Raw genomic sequence first — 17,082 nt, 5'->3', positions numbered from 1 at the left:
CTTGTAAAATGACACATTCTGGATAGTTTGGTGAGCCATGGCCTACAAAGGCGCTCTGCCTGAATATCAGCATCACAAGCATTTAAAATGGAAGAATTTTACTGTTCCGGGCTTAGTTCTTACTCTTACTGTGAGACTTTTTAACAGCTTCAAATTTACAGTGGTTTGTTTTGTTTTTTTTTTTTTTTTTTTTTCAGAAGTGGTTGTACTTGGTTTCTTTGGGGATTTTCTGGGGGGGTTGTTTTGAGTTTTGTTTGTTGGGGTGAGAAGGGGTGAAGAGGGTCTCCCCTCCACCCCCAAAGTACATTAATCTGTTTGTTTTCACTGTGGCGATTAACTATTACATCTAGCAGTGGCTATAGATGTTTATCCACGAGAAGATCTTGCTTTTTGTCTCTGTATGACTGTTTGATGCCTGCCTGTGTCCATCTGCACAGCCGATCGCATTGCCCACGTCACTGACCGACAGCAGCGCGGCCGCTTCCCTCAGCGCGAGTCCGACATGGCGGCCCCGCCACCGCCCCCTGGCGGCCGTTACCGCTGCCCGCGCAGCGCGAGGGCGGGCGGGAAAACGGCTGAGGGGGAGCGGGGTGGACGGGGCAGGGCTGAGGGGGAGCGGGATGGACGGGCAGGGCTGAGGGGGAGCGGGATGGACGGGCAGGGCTGAGGGGCAGCGGGGTGGTCGGGCAGGGCTGAGGGGGAGCGGGGTGGTCGGGCACGGCTGAGGGGGAGCGGGATGGTCGGGGCAGGGCTGAGGGGGAGCGGGATGGTCGGGGCAGGGCTGAGGGGGAGCGGGATGGCCGGGGCAGGGCTGAGGGGGAGCGGAATGGTCGGGGCAGGGCTGAGGGGGAGCGGGATGGCCGGGCAGGGCTGAGGGGGAGCGGGATGGTCGGGCAGGGCTGAGGGGGAGCGGGATGGCCGGGGCAGGGCTGAGGGGGAGCGGGATGGTCGGGCAGGGCTGAGGGGGAGCGAGGTGACCGCGGCGGACAAGCTGCTGGGCAAACAAACGCACCGGGGACAGGAGGGCGACACACGGCAGGAAAAGACATCCCCTAAAGCACCTGTCCCCAGAACCCAGCAACCGGCGGGTCTCAGGCTGGGAGGCCTCCTTGCCCTCCGTGAAGGGAGGGAGCAGCCTCGGGCCACAGTACAAAAATAACACCCAGGGAAAACAGTCTTTCTGCAAGTATCTGGGGACTTACACAGCAGTTTAAAGCACAGCCGTCTTGAGGAATGCAACAGCACCGTCCACACCGCTTTAAGGAAAAAAGGAAGAGACAGGTAATGCTTAGGCTTAGCTGTAGGTATTTACCTGATGGTTTTCTCTGATCTCCCAAAGTCTTCAGTCATTTAAATTCATTCTGCTGGAAATACACAAGGGAGTAATTCTCACCTAATCATAACCCTCCTAAAGTTTACCTCAGCAATACCAGAACTACTTTAAAAAGACACTCTGCAAAATAACGTCACCTTGGCTTCGTTTTGAGAAAACTGCCTTGAGAAAGTAATGTTTAAACCAAGTCGAAATTAACCAAATATTACTAGATTACTAGAACAATTTAAGTAATTAAAACATTTTAGCTTTGGAGTCCAGCCTCTGATCAGCCTGCATGGGGCTTTGTCCACCCAAGTCTGGAGCAGCCCCAGACAGCCCGTCAGCCTCCCATCCCAAATTCTCAGACTGATTTATTTTAAACAGACTAAACAACTGGAAACAAGACAAAGTAGTACCATCATTTCTAACTAGTTTACAGCAATTGTTTAATATATGTTTAATATATGTAAAAACAAGAACTTGGCACCAACATATTTGAAAACTTTTTTTCATTAACACAAATGCATCAAAAACAATGACATGGAAATGCACAAAGGCATTTCAGTTAAGGCTTCTACAAATATTGCATGTTCTAGAATTAAACATCAATTCTGTAAACTTGTTCTAAGACTTTACAAGAAACTAAAAAAAAAAAAGCTCACTTAAACTCATATTCCACTGTGAGGCTTAATGGAATGCAAAGTATTTTGTAAAATAGATAATTAGCCATCAAACTGTTTATTGTGCTTTTTATATGGCAACCTCAAAACTCATTAATTTAAACATGGATATATTCAGACCCTCCTAAAAATATACACTGGAAAGGCAAGCCTGGCTTGAAATATTGATCATATTAAGTTCATTAATTCAATCCCTACTCAACTATATAAAAACTGTAATATTTCACAATAAGAATGAATCTGGCTCTTGGCTGGCATCACTTTGTCTACGGGATAGTTGGAAGGCCAATTCCCAGTGTTAATGTCAGAAATCAAGAGATGATGTTATTCAAGTTTTTCCTGTACTGATGTGATGCATTAGCACACTTCTGCTGAGCTCTGTATTTTATGGGCAAAATTATACTTCTGACCATACCAAGATGAAAGAAAAAACTTGCAGCCACGCCATTAAAAATCTCATCTTCAGGAGGTAAGTGACTCTGCAAGCAAACGCACAACATCAGGAGAAAGTGTGGTGGCAAACTACATGGGAACGCTTCCTGTCGCATCCCTCATCTCCTACAGCCAAATCATGGCAAGAACATGCGGTGCACAACTGAAGGAGATCAGCACCCTGAATCTCTCCATTTTAATGTATATTGCAGTGCCAGCTGTAATTTAGCTCTAGTTTTACAAAAATACAGACACAAGAGCCACAACACTTTACAGAAGAAGCTAAGGGCTCCTTCCCACAGCAAACTGAATGCCTCAGAATGCAGCCAACAGCTGTGGAACATCTTTTAATTCTTGTAGATGTCTTTTTCGTCCCTGCCAAGACTGCCACAGCATTTAAAAGATGTCATGAACACTGAATTTTTGAATAACTTAAATTTGCTGAATGGACACAAGAGAACACAAGTCCTCAACAGGGCAGCAACAGCCCTAGTAATTCACGTTCCCATGTTTGTTTTGAAGCAACTCGGGTAACAGCACAAAGTTAGCACAGAAAGCATTGAAAGCTCTTTGACATTTCCTTTCAAGTCTTATCTGGCTACTCGTAACTTCACTACTAAAAAAGTTCAGTAATCCTTCAGTCAACTTTGGTAAGTGCACCCCTTTTACAACCACCCACAGACACATGTATTAAATCAAACAAGGCAAAATCAATATCTGTTAAGTAACACATACAAACAAGTTTTGGGCTTTAGGTGATATTTTCTTGATAAATGGTTTTCAAACTAGACCTTATCTGTGTTTACTAAAGAGATTGTTTGTTCCTGCAATATATCTGTCTTTGTTCACATCTGCAATGCTTTCATTTTGCCACTTTAATATAAAGGAAAAGGAATGTTGGATCTTGTCAGCAAAACCCATCGCCTGCTATGATTATTACTATGTCACTGCATAGAAGGTGGGTTGCTGCAGACTTTTTGGGCTGATTTAATAAGCATTTTCTTGTAATTTTAGGAAGAAATTTCTCATTCTATCCTAACACAAAACAACAATTTGGCAGAAAACAATCTCCATCAAAATAGGTAGGAACATTTTTAACATCTATGAAATCCAAGTCTGTTCAGAAAGAGCAGTGCATAAAATGATTGCTCTTGCCATACCAGATCAGAAGAAATCAGAACACTGTTCGTGTGAATGGCTTTGGAACAGTTACACTTCTTGACTGTTGAGGAATTACAGGACACTGATCCATCCTGATGGCAACACAAAAACACCCTGTTTGATGAGAAAATGTATTTAACTGACCAAACTGTTGCAACATTAAAACTTCTTTATCTTGTATCTACATCAGCCTATAAGAACTTGTTATCATCAAGATTTTTGTCAAGAGAACTAAATGAAGATTTAAAAAGTGGATTTTAATAATCCTCTTTTATGGATTACTAAGCAAAATCCCTGTCAATTTAATCCCTTATTCTAGAAAAATATTTTATGACAAATAAATGTAGGTTATTTTAAGATTACTAACTTGGTGAGGGGTATGTTTCCTAACTCTGTTTGGTTATAAATTTTCCTTAGGCTACTTTTGTTGTAAGATTTTTTTTTTAATCTCTAGAAAATGTTTAACCAAATCAGATAAGCTAACTGCTGTTTGCATTAGTAACAAAAGTGGGTTATTGAAGAGTGTACAGCAGTCAAAAAAGCACTGAACACCTGATCTTCTGCATCCCTCTAGTGTCTTTGGCTATGCAGGTAGCAGTATTTACAAAATCACCTTGACTTTATGCACCAGGGATAATGTACTTTGTAAAATAAAAAGCAAAAGTATAAAAGTTTTCAGTCACATTTGGAAACTGTAGCATACTTAAAATATCAACATTAAATATATACAATATAAAAATACATTTTTTTCTTTATGAAAATTATAATACATAGCTATAATACAACATGTTGAGCCATCAGTCACAGCTACAATATATGCAGATTCTTGTTCCACACTTATGGCTGGACTCTAGGTATGACATCTCCGTGAGGAAATTCCTCAATTTCAGAATGAAACATCAATTCTGAAAGAGAAAGGAAAGAATTATGTTTTCTTTGAAAACTTTCACCTGAATACAACTCCATTATTCCTGAAAAGTACCCTGGCATTCCCCCAAGCCTCCTGCTTTTTATCCCAATCGTATCATCAACAACTCAGCGATGGCAAGGGCCACCAATATTTTTAGAAAACAATTGCTGCTCCCCAAAACTGACAGGATTGGTGACAATATTAACAGTTGATCATGTGCAGTACCATCATGCATTCAACATGGACACTGAAACACAACCCTGAATCAGACTGAGGGACTGTTAAAGTTTTGAGAGTGACAGACCCAAGAAGGAAGACTTCTGTTTAGAGACTTGTTCATTTTTAGAAGTCTTTGCTCTGTGTCTCACAGTGTTAAGTTAGCATATCCCATCCTTAGCAGACTAAACTTTCTCTACTATTTGGAATAAGTACTAATGAATTTCTCTCTAGAAATTTCTGAAGTGGTTTTCCAATCTTAGTAGGCACACGTAAGAATCAAAAAAAATTAATCAAAACCTGAGTAAAATTTTGCCACTGGATTCCTTGTGTAAGTCCTTATTATTTATGGGTTTTAAATATGATTTAAGCATCTGTTATAAATTTTACCACTGAGGACTGTAAAGGCTGCAACTTAGTTATTTGGGGTTTTTTAACTCATTACATGATTTATTAGAAATAAACACAGCAACTGGAGCCAGCTGAAATACGGACACCTGTACATTATAATTCAAAAGTAATTTGAAGAGGCATGTTGAATCCTCAGCCTCCCAAACACAATTCTGTGCTTCAAGTCACGGTGTTTTTAGGATACGTTTTGACTTCTAAGTTGAAACTTAGGATTTTTATGTACAGCATACCTTCAAGTGACAGGCTGCACGCACTTGACAGGAATGCTGAGTTAGGACGCACCTTTTGGATCCCAGGTGGAACACAAAAGGAAGAAGGCCCAGTTTCTAGCCAAGTTTCTTCCATGAGAACTTGCTTCCCCCTCCTACAGCCTGGACCAGCACAAACTGTCCTCATCTGAAGGACTGTTCTGCAAGCACAAATCTGACTTTTCTAAGCTAGGAAGTTCCCAAAACTACTGCAATGTCCTACTGAAAATAATACTGAACTTGTAACCCATTTAACACTTGCAGAAGGAACATGAATAACATTAGGGAATTTTCTAAGACACACATAGAATAAATATTTAAAATACTGTTAAAGTATTTTAAATTATTCTTCTCTTCATTGAAAAGAGACCTTCTGTAATGTTTCAAAATTCACATTGCTTCAGACAGGACAAATAAAGCTTTTATTTTTAAATTAATGTTTATAATACCAAACACAGACACCAGCATCCTAAAAAGCATTTGCTGTGCAAGGTTGCTAGGAAATACTTGTTCTTCCTCAGTCACAAAATTTCTCAGGACTAGTCTTGAACACCAAATGCAGAGCACAGCAGATAAAAAACCCAACAACTTGAATAAACAACATTTTGCCTATTAATGTTTCCTACCTTCACTATGGTCCAGCTCTGGCCGGGAACTTAAGAAGATCCAACTTGTCCCAACTAGAACAGACACTACGAGATTCACCACAACCCACGAATGAACAATTTCTGCCTCTGTACCTGCAGTCCTGGGAAAGACACATCAAACCATCAGTCATCATTGGTGCACAGAAGTTACAGTAAGAATTGCAACAGAGTAACATCAAAACAAGTTTTCTAAGCCAGATGTGAAAAGAGAGCTACTTGTACCATCCATGACGGTCTTGCATTGCAAAGGCCTGGTAAAGAGAACAATTACCAAAATTCACAGAAACCCTAAACCTCCACCCTCGCAAAAAACTAACTGCCCAAACCAGCACATTTTCACATAAAGGCTTCTGTTCTACTTCTCCTGGTTTACTTTAAAAATTCATGCTACCAGAATTTGAGCCCATTAATAGGTACTTCAGAAACTAACAGTTTTGGATGGGATCACCTAAAATGAAACCATGGTTTATATTTAAATGCTAGCTGTGTCTGCTAAGCCCATGCATATTGTGGCAGACTCCTTCAAAGACAGTGTTTGTGTACAGAATGCCCTGCCCTTGAAGCCAAAATGGTTACTTACCTTAGCAGGGTCCCACTCTCAAGCAACAGAGATTCTTAAGGTTCCTGCCAGATGACATTTCCAGCATCATTCCAACTCTTGTTAGAGGTATAATGGATTTGCAAACAACATGACCAAACTCATCCTTGAGTTCTTATTTTTTAGTGAAAATAGCAAATATTCAGGACAAGCTCAAAGGCAGGTTCAGAAATAAAATCCTTCATCAATACTTTCTTACATATCCTGTACAATATCTTCAATCTGCCAGTTTGACAAAGGTCCCTAAGTGAGCTGTGCTGTATTTTACAGAAATAATTTCTCGTTTCCTACCAGATACTGCCATTTTCTGAAGGTGGTGTGTAGAGGTTGATTCTGTCACATGTCATCTGCTGGCTTAAGGATAAGATAAGAGCAGCAAAGTACACTGGAAGAAATGGAATTAGTAGTGTCAGATATAATCCCAAAATGCTGTCTCATCACTACATTTTCTTTCCTTTCACTCCACTGCCTCCAATCCTAGTCTGCTTTAATTCATTCTATTTTGTTTAACATTCTCCTGACCTATCAAAATCTGGTTTCTGCACTTTTGCAATCCATGAGCTACATCAAAGCTTGCATCTTGTGATTCTGGTTTTTTTTGTTAGATTTGTATTCAATATTCAGACATGAAAAAGAACTATCTCACTAACAGCCCCACTAATGCTACTATTGCAAATGCTTTAAAAATTATGGAACAAAGTGATTATGGCCATTGCTATTATCAACTACTGAGCAAGTCATTTATTCTAAAGCAGAAAATAAGCTGGGAGGAATATTTCAGTAAAAAGAGTATGGAGGAGTTTTCAATTTACCAGATTTTCTGGACAGCTTCTGATCCACTTCAAAATACTTACAGAAAGAAGCTAGTGCTGCTGGGTCTAGGGTTAGAAAGCCCCTCAGTGCAATGGATGCTTTTGCCAGATCAATCCTGATAACAAAATCAAGAGTCATTAACACAGCCCAGTATGACAATGTCATTGGTCCTCTAACAGTATTCTACTGTTCTTTTACTTTTTGCAAGGTATTTTTTCTGCCTTTGTAACAGTGCCTTAATCTACAACTATATTCCACACACATGGCAATGGTCCTCGTTATGCCAATTCCAAAACAAAGGAGGATGTTCCATAAGGTTTCCCACTGCAGACCTTTCTGAAACAGGGAGAACCTGGGGACATCTGTCCCCTCTAATCTTTGCCATTCAGTTGTGTCCATGCTAATGTAAGTGCTTACACTGCTTACAGGAGCAAAAGTGAGTAACTTGGGACTCCTCCCTGCCATCTTTGGAGGGAAAGAAGTCACAATTTTTTTCATAGCACCAACTCCCCCACTGGCTTATCCTATCTGTAACTAAAAGAAACATCTGTAATATCCATTAATCTAGTCTAGTGAATGATCTTTTTTGAGCTTCTTTCTTTTCATTCACACTCTTTATCTGTAATGCAGAAGCCCCAGCTAAACCAGGAAAACTGTTCACTCAGCTATGTTTCAAACCTGGCTAGGCAATGGATTCATATGAAGGTGAACCCGACAGAAACATTTGTTGCTCTCTACCCCTCTTCACTGTCCCACCGCCAAAAAAAACAGGTCAGCTCTTACATTTGCTTCACCTCCTGATCCCACAAACAGCAGCAGTACATTGAAGCAGAGTGCAAGCACCAGACAGAAATGAGTACCAAAGGTCTGGATGCACAAGTACACCCTTCTGTGTTCAGTCAGCCATATGAAAAATCATTCTTTGAGTATATAAATTAAATCATCAACAGCAAATCAACATGTGCCAAAGGAGAAAGGAACATCACATACGCAAATTATATATATACACCTTTCAAATACAAATATGCTTTACCTGTCAAAGGCTGAGACTGTACTTATAGACAGCAAGAAATAGAACAAACTTTGAGCTGGGTATGCTATTGTCTTATACTGCTCAAGCAGGTTAGAAACCATGGAAAGCTCATTTCCTGCCAAAATGTAGATAACCACGATGTTCCATACAGCATAACCAGCAAGGAAGCCATGTGTGAAGAGGCCCAAGACCCTGAATGGAGGAAAGACCAGTTTTAACATCATGAATTAGCTATAGATAGAAAAGGCCTATGAATACATCTATTCAACCCTGCTTTTCAGGCCTTTCAGAGATTGTTTCTGAGTGCTTTTTCTGATCTAGTTTAAAAAAATCTAAGCAAGAGTTTTGTTTCCTCCTGTCATACCAGATGCACCAGAACCTGAGCACTTAAAGAAAACAAAGATGTTTTGTCTTCCCTTCATTACAGCCACAGGCATTAAATACTTTCACTGTAGTTTCCCAAGACCACTGCCCCTTACACTTACACAACATTCTAACTTGTCCCCAGGGCAATATTTTCAATATCCTCATTGCTAAGGAAAAGCTTGAGCACAGGCTCAAGCACAGGCTTCCAGCTAAAATACACCACGGAAGATGGCTGTTATCTTCCCATTCTCTATTACAAAACAACCGCATATTAAAAAAGTAATGATTTTGCTATTTATGTGCAAGCTTATTCCCCCAGTGCAATTTCACTCCTCCCTCTTTCCCACCAACCAGGATTTTTCTTTTGAGAACTGTCTGAATTCAGGTATTTTTATTCTGGTAATACACATGATGGGTCAGTCCTACTTTCTAACACACTTCTGTAGGTGTTTAATGTTTTGGTTATCAGCTCAATCTCTTGCTATTGAGATTTTGTCTGAATCCTTGCAATATGGCTTTCTTAGTTATTCTTTTTATAAGCTGTATTTCACATGTGATATCTACACGAGAAATTAATAATCTTGATAACAAATACCAAAAGCTAAAGGACTGATAAACTTTATAGCTGTTGAATCCAGAACCACCATTTATTAGGAATATCCAAAACAAATAAAAATACGCCACAACTATAGAGGAAAGACACTAATTTTCAGGGAGGAAAAAAACCCCAAAAACTCAAACCAAACCCCCGATTTATGTTTATTTATATCAGAAAATTTATCTTTCACCTGAAACTTCGGTGCACTGAGAGGGCAACATCTCTAGTAGTCCATGAAGCCTTCACGTCCAAAAGTACATTGATATTTTCAGTGGTTTTAATCAATTCTGCACGGTCAGCTGCATGAAAACGCCCTGAAAGAATAAGGAGATCAGTTTTAGAGAGCTCTGTTTCCTTTCACCATCATTTCTACATTAATGCTTATTAGTGTTAAAAAGCTGTAAGCATCAGAAATTTCTTCTCCCCTTCCTGCCCTTTGTCAGCTTACACTGATACAGGATGCCTCTGGTCAGAATGATGCATCCTGGTGGATCAGGTTATGGAGTTAACAATGTGCAAAGCACTTTGGGAAATTACTCAGTGTTCCCTGGGACAAAAAAACCCAAACAAAACAACAGAAAAACACAAACACCCTGAAAAAAACTTCCACCTGAAAGACTTTTTGGAAGTAATAGTTTCTTCCCAAGGTACTGTGACAATATTAAGTCAAAAAAGCTCAGCTAGGTACTTTGAAACCTTTTTCACCGCCACCACGGAATTAAAAAATCAAACCAAATATACCAGCACAGCAACACCACCATTCACTGTTGAAAAATCGTCATGTGTATTTCTTTTGAAATAATTTCTGTTTTGGAAAACTTTTTTAAAAATTCTTCCCAATATGACAGTATTTAGATTTTAGATACAATAATGCTTCTTCTAATTGCAAGAATGTCCTTAAATTACTTAAGTCACAATATGAACTCACGATTTTTTTCAACAAACACTTTGCTAACAGGCTGACTAATTCCAGTGGGAGCAGCAAACACAGGCTGCTGATCTGGGCTCTTTCTGTGCTCATCTTCAATGATGTCTTCCTCCTCCACTTCCAGCTCATTGGAGCTCACTTCGGCTGGCCGAGGTTTCCTGTTGGCACAGAACACACAATGGGACAGAGAAAGAATAGGAGGTACTGTGTAAAATCCAAAGGCTCCTATAAACATTTAACATGCCTAACCTGACTGATAAGAACCCATCAGACTACGACCTGTATAATATTACCCTGTTTATAATTTTAAGGACTAAAGTTCCCATGCAGGTAGTTGACCAAAACCACAAAACTAATCCCATACCAAGAGATTACGATTCGAACACATCAGAATAATTGGGGAAAAAAGCTAACTTTTGTATAATTAAGATAGTAAGAATGATAGAAAGCAGTTGCAAATTCTAATTTCTTCAAGTCTGTGACAGAACTATTAGGCTCATGAACATGTATTTAGAGCTGTGATGCATCCAGGTATGCACAGAACGAAGAAGTGAAAAAAGTTAGATCTTAACCCTGGAAAGAACTGTACACAGGCTGAATGGTATTGTGGGCTTCAAGATTTTACATTTTTGCCAAATGACAATGTAAAATACTCCTCAGCCAAATTCACTGTTACAGTTAATCCAGATTATGAGCTATACTAGTTTTGTCTCACTTTGTTCTTTTTCTCTGTTTGCGGATCACCGTTTCTTCAGCGTCAGGGACATCCATGCCATTTCCATTCTGAAATAGGGATGCCACATTCTGCTGGGTAAAAGAGGTCTCAGAATCTGAAGATTAAAAAAAACCAACCCAACATGCAAGTTTCAGAGCTTTCATAAAAATGGAAATACATTCACCTAAATACATAAACAGTTATTATATAAAAAGAGTGGCAAAAACCAACATGATCTGAGCTTTGAATTATATAAAGTATTACATAATTTCCAAAACTCTATATCCATTATTTTCATGGAGGTTTGTACCCTATGAAATCTGAAACCAGAAAGAGAAACTCTAAGCTACCACTCATCCAGAGATCACTTTCAGCTATTTTAGGTAAAGAAGCACATGGAATGTTTTAAAACTAAATACACATTGTCCAATAATATTTCTGTGTTCCCAAGTTTTATTCACTTCTCTTTCCCATCTACCACTATTTCACGTACCAGCAGGTACTTTCTTCTTCTTGCGCTTCCTCTGAGGAGGGGCATCAGGAGGTTCAGGGGTCAGGGGCTCACTGCTTTCAGACTGCCGACGAACTGCTGCTTGCACAATGCCATCTAAAAACCACAGGAAAAGACCCAGCAGCCTGAATTCAGAGCCACTGAGAAACAGGCAAAAGAAAGCTGCCATTTACCACATTGTTGCCCAGCTGAGCAACAAGTGAGATGAAAATGCATTGGCTATAGGAAATGGAAGAGCTGACAATCAATTATGAGAAGTAGAAATATACAAAGGTATTTCACAGTAACAGTAACATGCTCAGGAGGGAATTAAAGTATCCATGAAGTAGCACATTCCCATTTGGGCATACAGCAGAGGACTGCCTGAAAAGAATCCATCACTGGAAAGAACTACACCTCTGTATTTCTCTTTTCTATGGGCAAAAATTATAATGCAAGAGTCAAGAAAAAAATAATAGCTTTTTGCATGGTGATACACAGATATGTGCTAAGGCAAAATTGCATCACATCAAAGGAAAATTTAAATACTAAACATAGAGCACAAGAATAAAAAAGGAGCAGAAAAGAATCCACTGAAGGATATTTACTCCAGTCTGAGTGATTAATTATTATACTTCGGAGGAATTATATTTCCGTGAAAGGTTAAAATTAATTCATATTATAGTGCAGTAGCATCAACTTGCATGATCAGATGCAGAAAGACAAAATTACTTCTCCATTTTACATCGCACCTGTTTGTTAATAGTGCCTTCAAGGACTGCAATTTTTATGGTAACAACTGAATCTTTGTTTCCACTTAAAAGTCAAGTTTACCCACCTTTTATAAACATTTATTGTGCAAAAGTAACCAGCAAATAATAGTATTTCACAGTCAACTCTTCAGTGATAATGGAGTGATTAACTTGTGACTTTATTTGGCCAAGGACTGAAACTGAACCAGACTGCTAAATGAGTTTTATCTTTGTTCATTCAAAAATTCAAGTGCTTAACACATTCAACATAAGCAGCTTACAGGTGGAAATATCTATTTAATGAATTATGCAAAGAAGTTAGAAAGGAAAAAATGGAAGGAATAAAAGAACAGTTTTTAGTCTTGGCAGGACCATACCTAATGGAGTCTTTCCTTTGGGTTTCCTTTTTTTGGGACGACTGAGTGGAATTTCATCTGCATAACATAAAACAGAAGTATGGGTGCACGGCAAGGAGAAATCTCAATTTCCTTTTTTAACAGCCATCCTATTGCAAGTTAAGAAATGAATTATTTTTTACAAATTATGACATCCTTTGTTTTTACAGGTAAGATGACAATTCACCAGTTCACACAAGGAGAAGGAGTACAGAAGATGGTAGGAAAACAGAGTAAGAAATCAGGGTAAGAAGTCTTGTGTGCAGCAAAGGCTCAATACATACATGCATGTATGTTAAGCGATAAACTGAAATACTCTGAATAATGCTCTGAAAAATAAACTTACTGTTTAAAGCACAGTGGCAACATTTCAGTTACCTTGATGGAAATAGCTAACAGTAAAGAGAGTAGAGAAAAACAACAGTTCTAACAATGCACAGGTAACCAGTTTAAATAATCAGCCTGCATTTAGAGAAGTATAAGGCTCTATCTTTAAAGAGAGAATGAGTGGCACCAGAAGGAACTACCAAGGTTTGTAGTTCTCTTTAATAACTCACCTTGGCTTCCACTTCATATTGAGGAAGGAAAGTTGTTGACAAGCAGTGTAAAAAGATAAAAAGAAAGTTAGTTCTGAATCAATTACAATTCACAATCGTGAAACTCACTCTGCTGCTTTTATGGTTAATTTCCTTATCCCCCCTCCTCTTTAAGAGCAGTTGTGTATAACAGGGTTAAGGGTTCGAAGCAATCGGCAAGATTCAACACTTTGTGGGTGACTATGCACAGTTCCTTGATTGGCTAGCTGTGGATCAGATTAAAAGCTTTAATCACCTGGCTAATTAAAACTTGTCTTACTGCCTGGTATATAACAAACTAACAGAAGTTATGAAACATTTGAGCCTATACATCACTAAAAAGACACTATCTGTCAACAATCATAAACATCACATTTACTTGCAGGTACTTTGAAGGAATTCTGAAGTACCATCTCATAAAAACTATATAATTGCTTTTCCTTTCACACTGAAAAAAAGCTAAATTTTTCCCCTATACTCCATCAAACTAATAAATACCTAACTTCCTATTAAAGAATATCTAGTCTAATTCCAGAAATTCCTGGTTTTAAGTATTTGTGATTCAAATAAATTAAAGAACGCATAATAAAAGAAAGAGAGAGGAAGAAGAGATTAAAATGAACAACAATTAAGTTATACTAGACATTAAGACTGGAATATTTGCCCAAAAGTTTTTAAAGGATTTATCTCTCATGAGTATTAAAATTGAGGTAATATGGTAAAATTTCTTGGCTTCTATGAAACTTTAAAATGCTTTGCATTCCTTGTAAAGCATTTTGGGACAATAAATTAGCAAGAGAAGCAATTTTACTGCTCAGATGTTTATGAAACTTATTTAATGTTACTACTTTCAAAATCTGCAGTACAGCATCATGATCAGTTCTACAGAATGCAATGATTTTACCTTGGCACTGGAGGAAGGGCACGAGGCGGGCACTGAAAGACAAGAGACAAAAGTCAGCTTCTGCCAGCATGGAACCACCTCTCAGGAAACAGCTTCAGATCAGAATATCCAAGGTATGTTTTGCTCTGTATGCCTCCTAAATGGCCAAACATTCCTAATGGAGATGTTACATAAAAGCAGGATGTAAAAGATGCAGGACTAATATACCTTTATCAGAGTTCTGATGGGCACTGCAGTAGGAACATACAGCTAACCTCTGTGTCTGAGACACAACTTGCATTTCAGCTTCAATAATTTCCACTTTTCATGTAAGGTACCACCTTCACTAGAAAGCTCATTAGTCATTCTATTTAAATAAACTATTATAATAAATTATGCATTCAATAATTGTACAGTATACAATGTGAGCTGAGTATTTTCTATTAATGAGGTAAATTCAGAACAATAATAAAAGCAATAAAAGGAAATAAGCTCACTTATGAAAATACTTTTAAATATTATAAAATGTCATTTTTCCATATAACTTTGAACATATTTACCAGCAGCTCAAACACCTAAAATCTAAAAGGATCTCCAGATAATAATCTGAAACTGAGCTCGTACCTTTCTCTTATCTAGAAAAAGGAGTTAACTTTCAGATTTTGTATTGCACAATTATCTTGAAAGAACATGCACAAAAAAGTAATTCCCATGCCCAGAAAATTCAGATACCAGAAATAAAAAGGGCTGTAAGACTGGTAAGACGCAAGGATCCACAAACTTACCACTTGTTTCTTTCCCATATCATCTGAAGTCGTTCCCTGAAAGAGGCACTGTGAACTGGTCTAGGCTCCCTCGCAATGCTCACACTGAACCTCAGCTAATTCTGAACTAAAAATAAACTTCAGGCAGCCAGGATTAGCTGGACCTGAACCCTCCTACCCCTGGGTCAGGACCCAGAACTACTCCCATTTGAAACAAGGGCAGGTTGTCAATAACAGCAAATATTACTTGCACTAAAAAACCCTTCACTCTGCATGCTGGCACAGGTTCCTATAAGCAAGTTTTACATTGGTTTGTTTACCCAAAGCAAATGAGATGCCTCATGCAAGGAAGGGTTTCTGGGATTAGACTTCAAATCTCTCACTTGGATTTTGGCCATGTTGAAGATTGACAGCAAGTGCCACTTACACAGGTAGAGAACTGCACACCCTAAGGGGCTTCCAGCAAACTGGTGGGGAGTGGTCACGCTATATTGGTGCACCATAAGGGAAAAAAATATTGGTAAAGGTCAAATCTCATTACTTTTATTGTTTCCAACATTCTTGTGGCCGTAAATATTTAATGTTTAGGATATTTAGTATTTAAAAAAACTAAAAGCTAAAAAACTCCATAAAAACAAACAAAAGGCTTTTATACCTTTTATACAGCATTCACTGCCTTTGCAGTAGTAACTGTACTCAGTAGTACCTTTCTATTTTTTTACCTTCTACAGAACAACTGGCAAGTGCATTGATTTCTGTATCATTTATTCCTTGCAACACAGGAAACCACAGGCAAACAGCCAGTCGTAAATACTCATTTGTCCATCTGTGTGACAGTCCTCAGCTCTGCCACAGAGCTATCAGTTTTGGTCTATTTGCAATTTCACGGAGTCTGAAGTAACTCACCCCAAATTTCATAGAAAGGGTGAGTCTATGGACAGAAGAGCCGCTGAGTGCTCTAAAGTGACCCCAAAACCAAGAGACTCCCACGAACCAGGCTGCCTCGGTCAAAGCCTGTGTTTGCACACCTGAGCCAGGCCACAAGACAGTGGGACGCACCTGGAAACTCAGGGGGAAAACGAGCTACCCAACTCCCTGGGTGTCCATTCCAGGATGCGGAGAAGGAAAGGTTTAAATGTCCAGAATGTTTAAAAACACTGAATCAGCCTTCACAGATTTGTTAAAGCCTTGCAGGTTTTCTTTTGAGAGGTTTATATGAAAAAATACACCAAGGAAATGCTTGCTTGCTTTCGCTACTAAGACGTTCAGAAACGTGCGACCCTGCGGCCGGTTACATTTCCCCCTCCCGCGGGATGCAGCAGGGCGGGCACCGCCTCCGCAGCGGAGCGGGGACGCGGGAGCCGCGCTACCAGGGCGCTCTCGTACCAGGGCGCTCCGCTCCAGCGTCGCGCTTCAGCTCCGCCTCCCCGGAGCAGCTGCCGCTGGGTAGCGGCCTGCCACATCCCTTCAGCAACAGCGCTCAGGTGGGCCAAGCTCCCGCCGCCGGGCCCCCCCCGCTGCAGCCCCACGGAGCCGTTCGCCCCCCCTCCCGCTCCGGCCCCACCGCCCCCTCACCACGCCGGGGCCCGCCCGCCGCGCCGCCATGGGCCGCGCCCGCCCAGCTCCGGCTCTGCGGGGAGGAGCCGCTGCTCCTTCCGCCCTGCGCCGCGGCTGCGCCCCCTCCAGCGCCGGGAGGTTCGGCTTCCCGTTTTCCCGGGCTGCGCCTTCTCGCCGGCGGCTGGTTCATCGGAGCGAGCCCAGCTCCGCGGCGCCGAGCGGGAGTCGTCGTCTCTCGGGCTGCAGACAAGCAAAATCAAGAAGAAAAAGAGTTCTAGACTAGTTCAGCTTGTAGCCAGGGTCTCAAACTGATGAATGAAGTTAATCGGAAAAAAACAAAACAAAACACCAAAGTAAGAAATAATACATGGAAAAAAGGCAAAGAGAAAGAGTCGACAAATGCTGGACTAGGCAGAAGTGGGGAGGCTGGTCATGGACCAGCAGCAGAGGGCTGGCTGCTATCTCACCCTTCACCAGTACATGCCCACATCAATGACATACTGGGGCTTCGCTCTCTCCCATTTTACCTCTAAACAGGCAATACAAGCCCTGGCTCCGGAACAAGCAGGCATCCTGGTGGCTGTAATATTTGTCT

At 40.3% G+C, this 17,082-nt stretch overlaps 1 protein-coding gene and 1 long non-coding RNA gene across 3 annotated transcripts; one reads left to right on the top strand and one right to left on the bottom strand.

The window, feature by feature from the left end:
* Window positions 1-1,736: 1,736 nt before the first annotated feature.
* Window positions 1,737-15,865, bottom strand: TMEM237 (transmembrane protein 237). 2 transcript variants are annotated; one of them, XM_068196197.1, is made up of 12 exons: window positions 14,952-15,865; window positions 14,188-14,219; window positions 12,691-12,747; window positions 11,565-11,678; window positions 11,072-11,186; window positions 10,357-10,514; window positions 9,619-9,742; window positions 8,465-8,656; window positions 7,473-7,546; window positions 6,910-7,003; window positions 6,000-6,121; window positions 1,737-4,493 (listed from the first exon to the last, which is right to left on the bottom strand). In XM_068196197.1, exons 1-12 carry the CDS (start codon window positions 14,972-14,974, stop codon window positions 4,426-4,428), a joined length of 1,173 nt encoding a protein of 390 aa, XP_068052298.1. In that variant the 5' UTR covers window positions 14,975-15,865; the 3' UTR covers window positions 1,737-4,425. The 2 variants fall into 2 exon arrangements, with proteins under 2 accessions (XP_068052298.1, XP_068052297.1); XM_068196196.1 differs by lacking the exon at window positions 14,952-15,865 and having other exon boundaries at window positions 14,188-14,538.
* Window positions 10,422-13,347, top strand: LOC137477293 (uncharacterized). The gene is made up of 2 exons (XR_011000920.1): window positions 10,422-10,557; window positions 12,879-13,347. It is a non-coding gene; the product is annotated as an uncharacterized lncRNA (long non-coding RNA).
* Window positions 15,866-17,082: the final 1,217 nt, after the last annotated feature.

This window comes from Anomalospiza imberbis, chromosome 7, assembly GCF_031753505.1.
Source record: "Anomalospiza imberbis isolate Cuckoo-Finch-1a 21T00152 chromosome 7, ASM3175350v1, whole genome shotgun sequence".
In the NCBI taxonomy this organism is placed as follows: domain Eukaryota; kingdom Metazoa; phylum Chordata; class Aves; order Passeriformes; family Viduidae; genus Anomalospiza; species Anomalospiza imberbis.
Note: the sequence above shows the minus strand (reverse complement) of the source record. Positions and strands in the feature narration are given on the sequence as shown.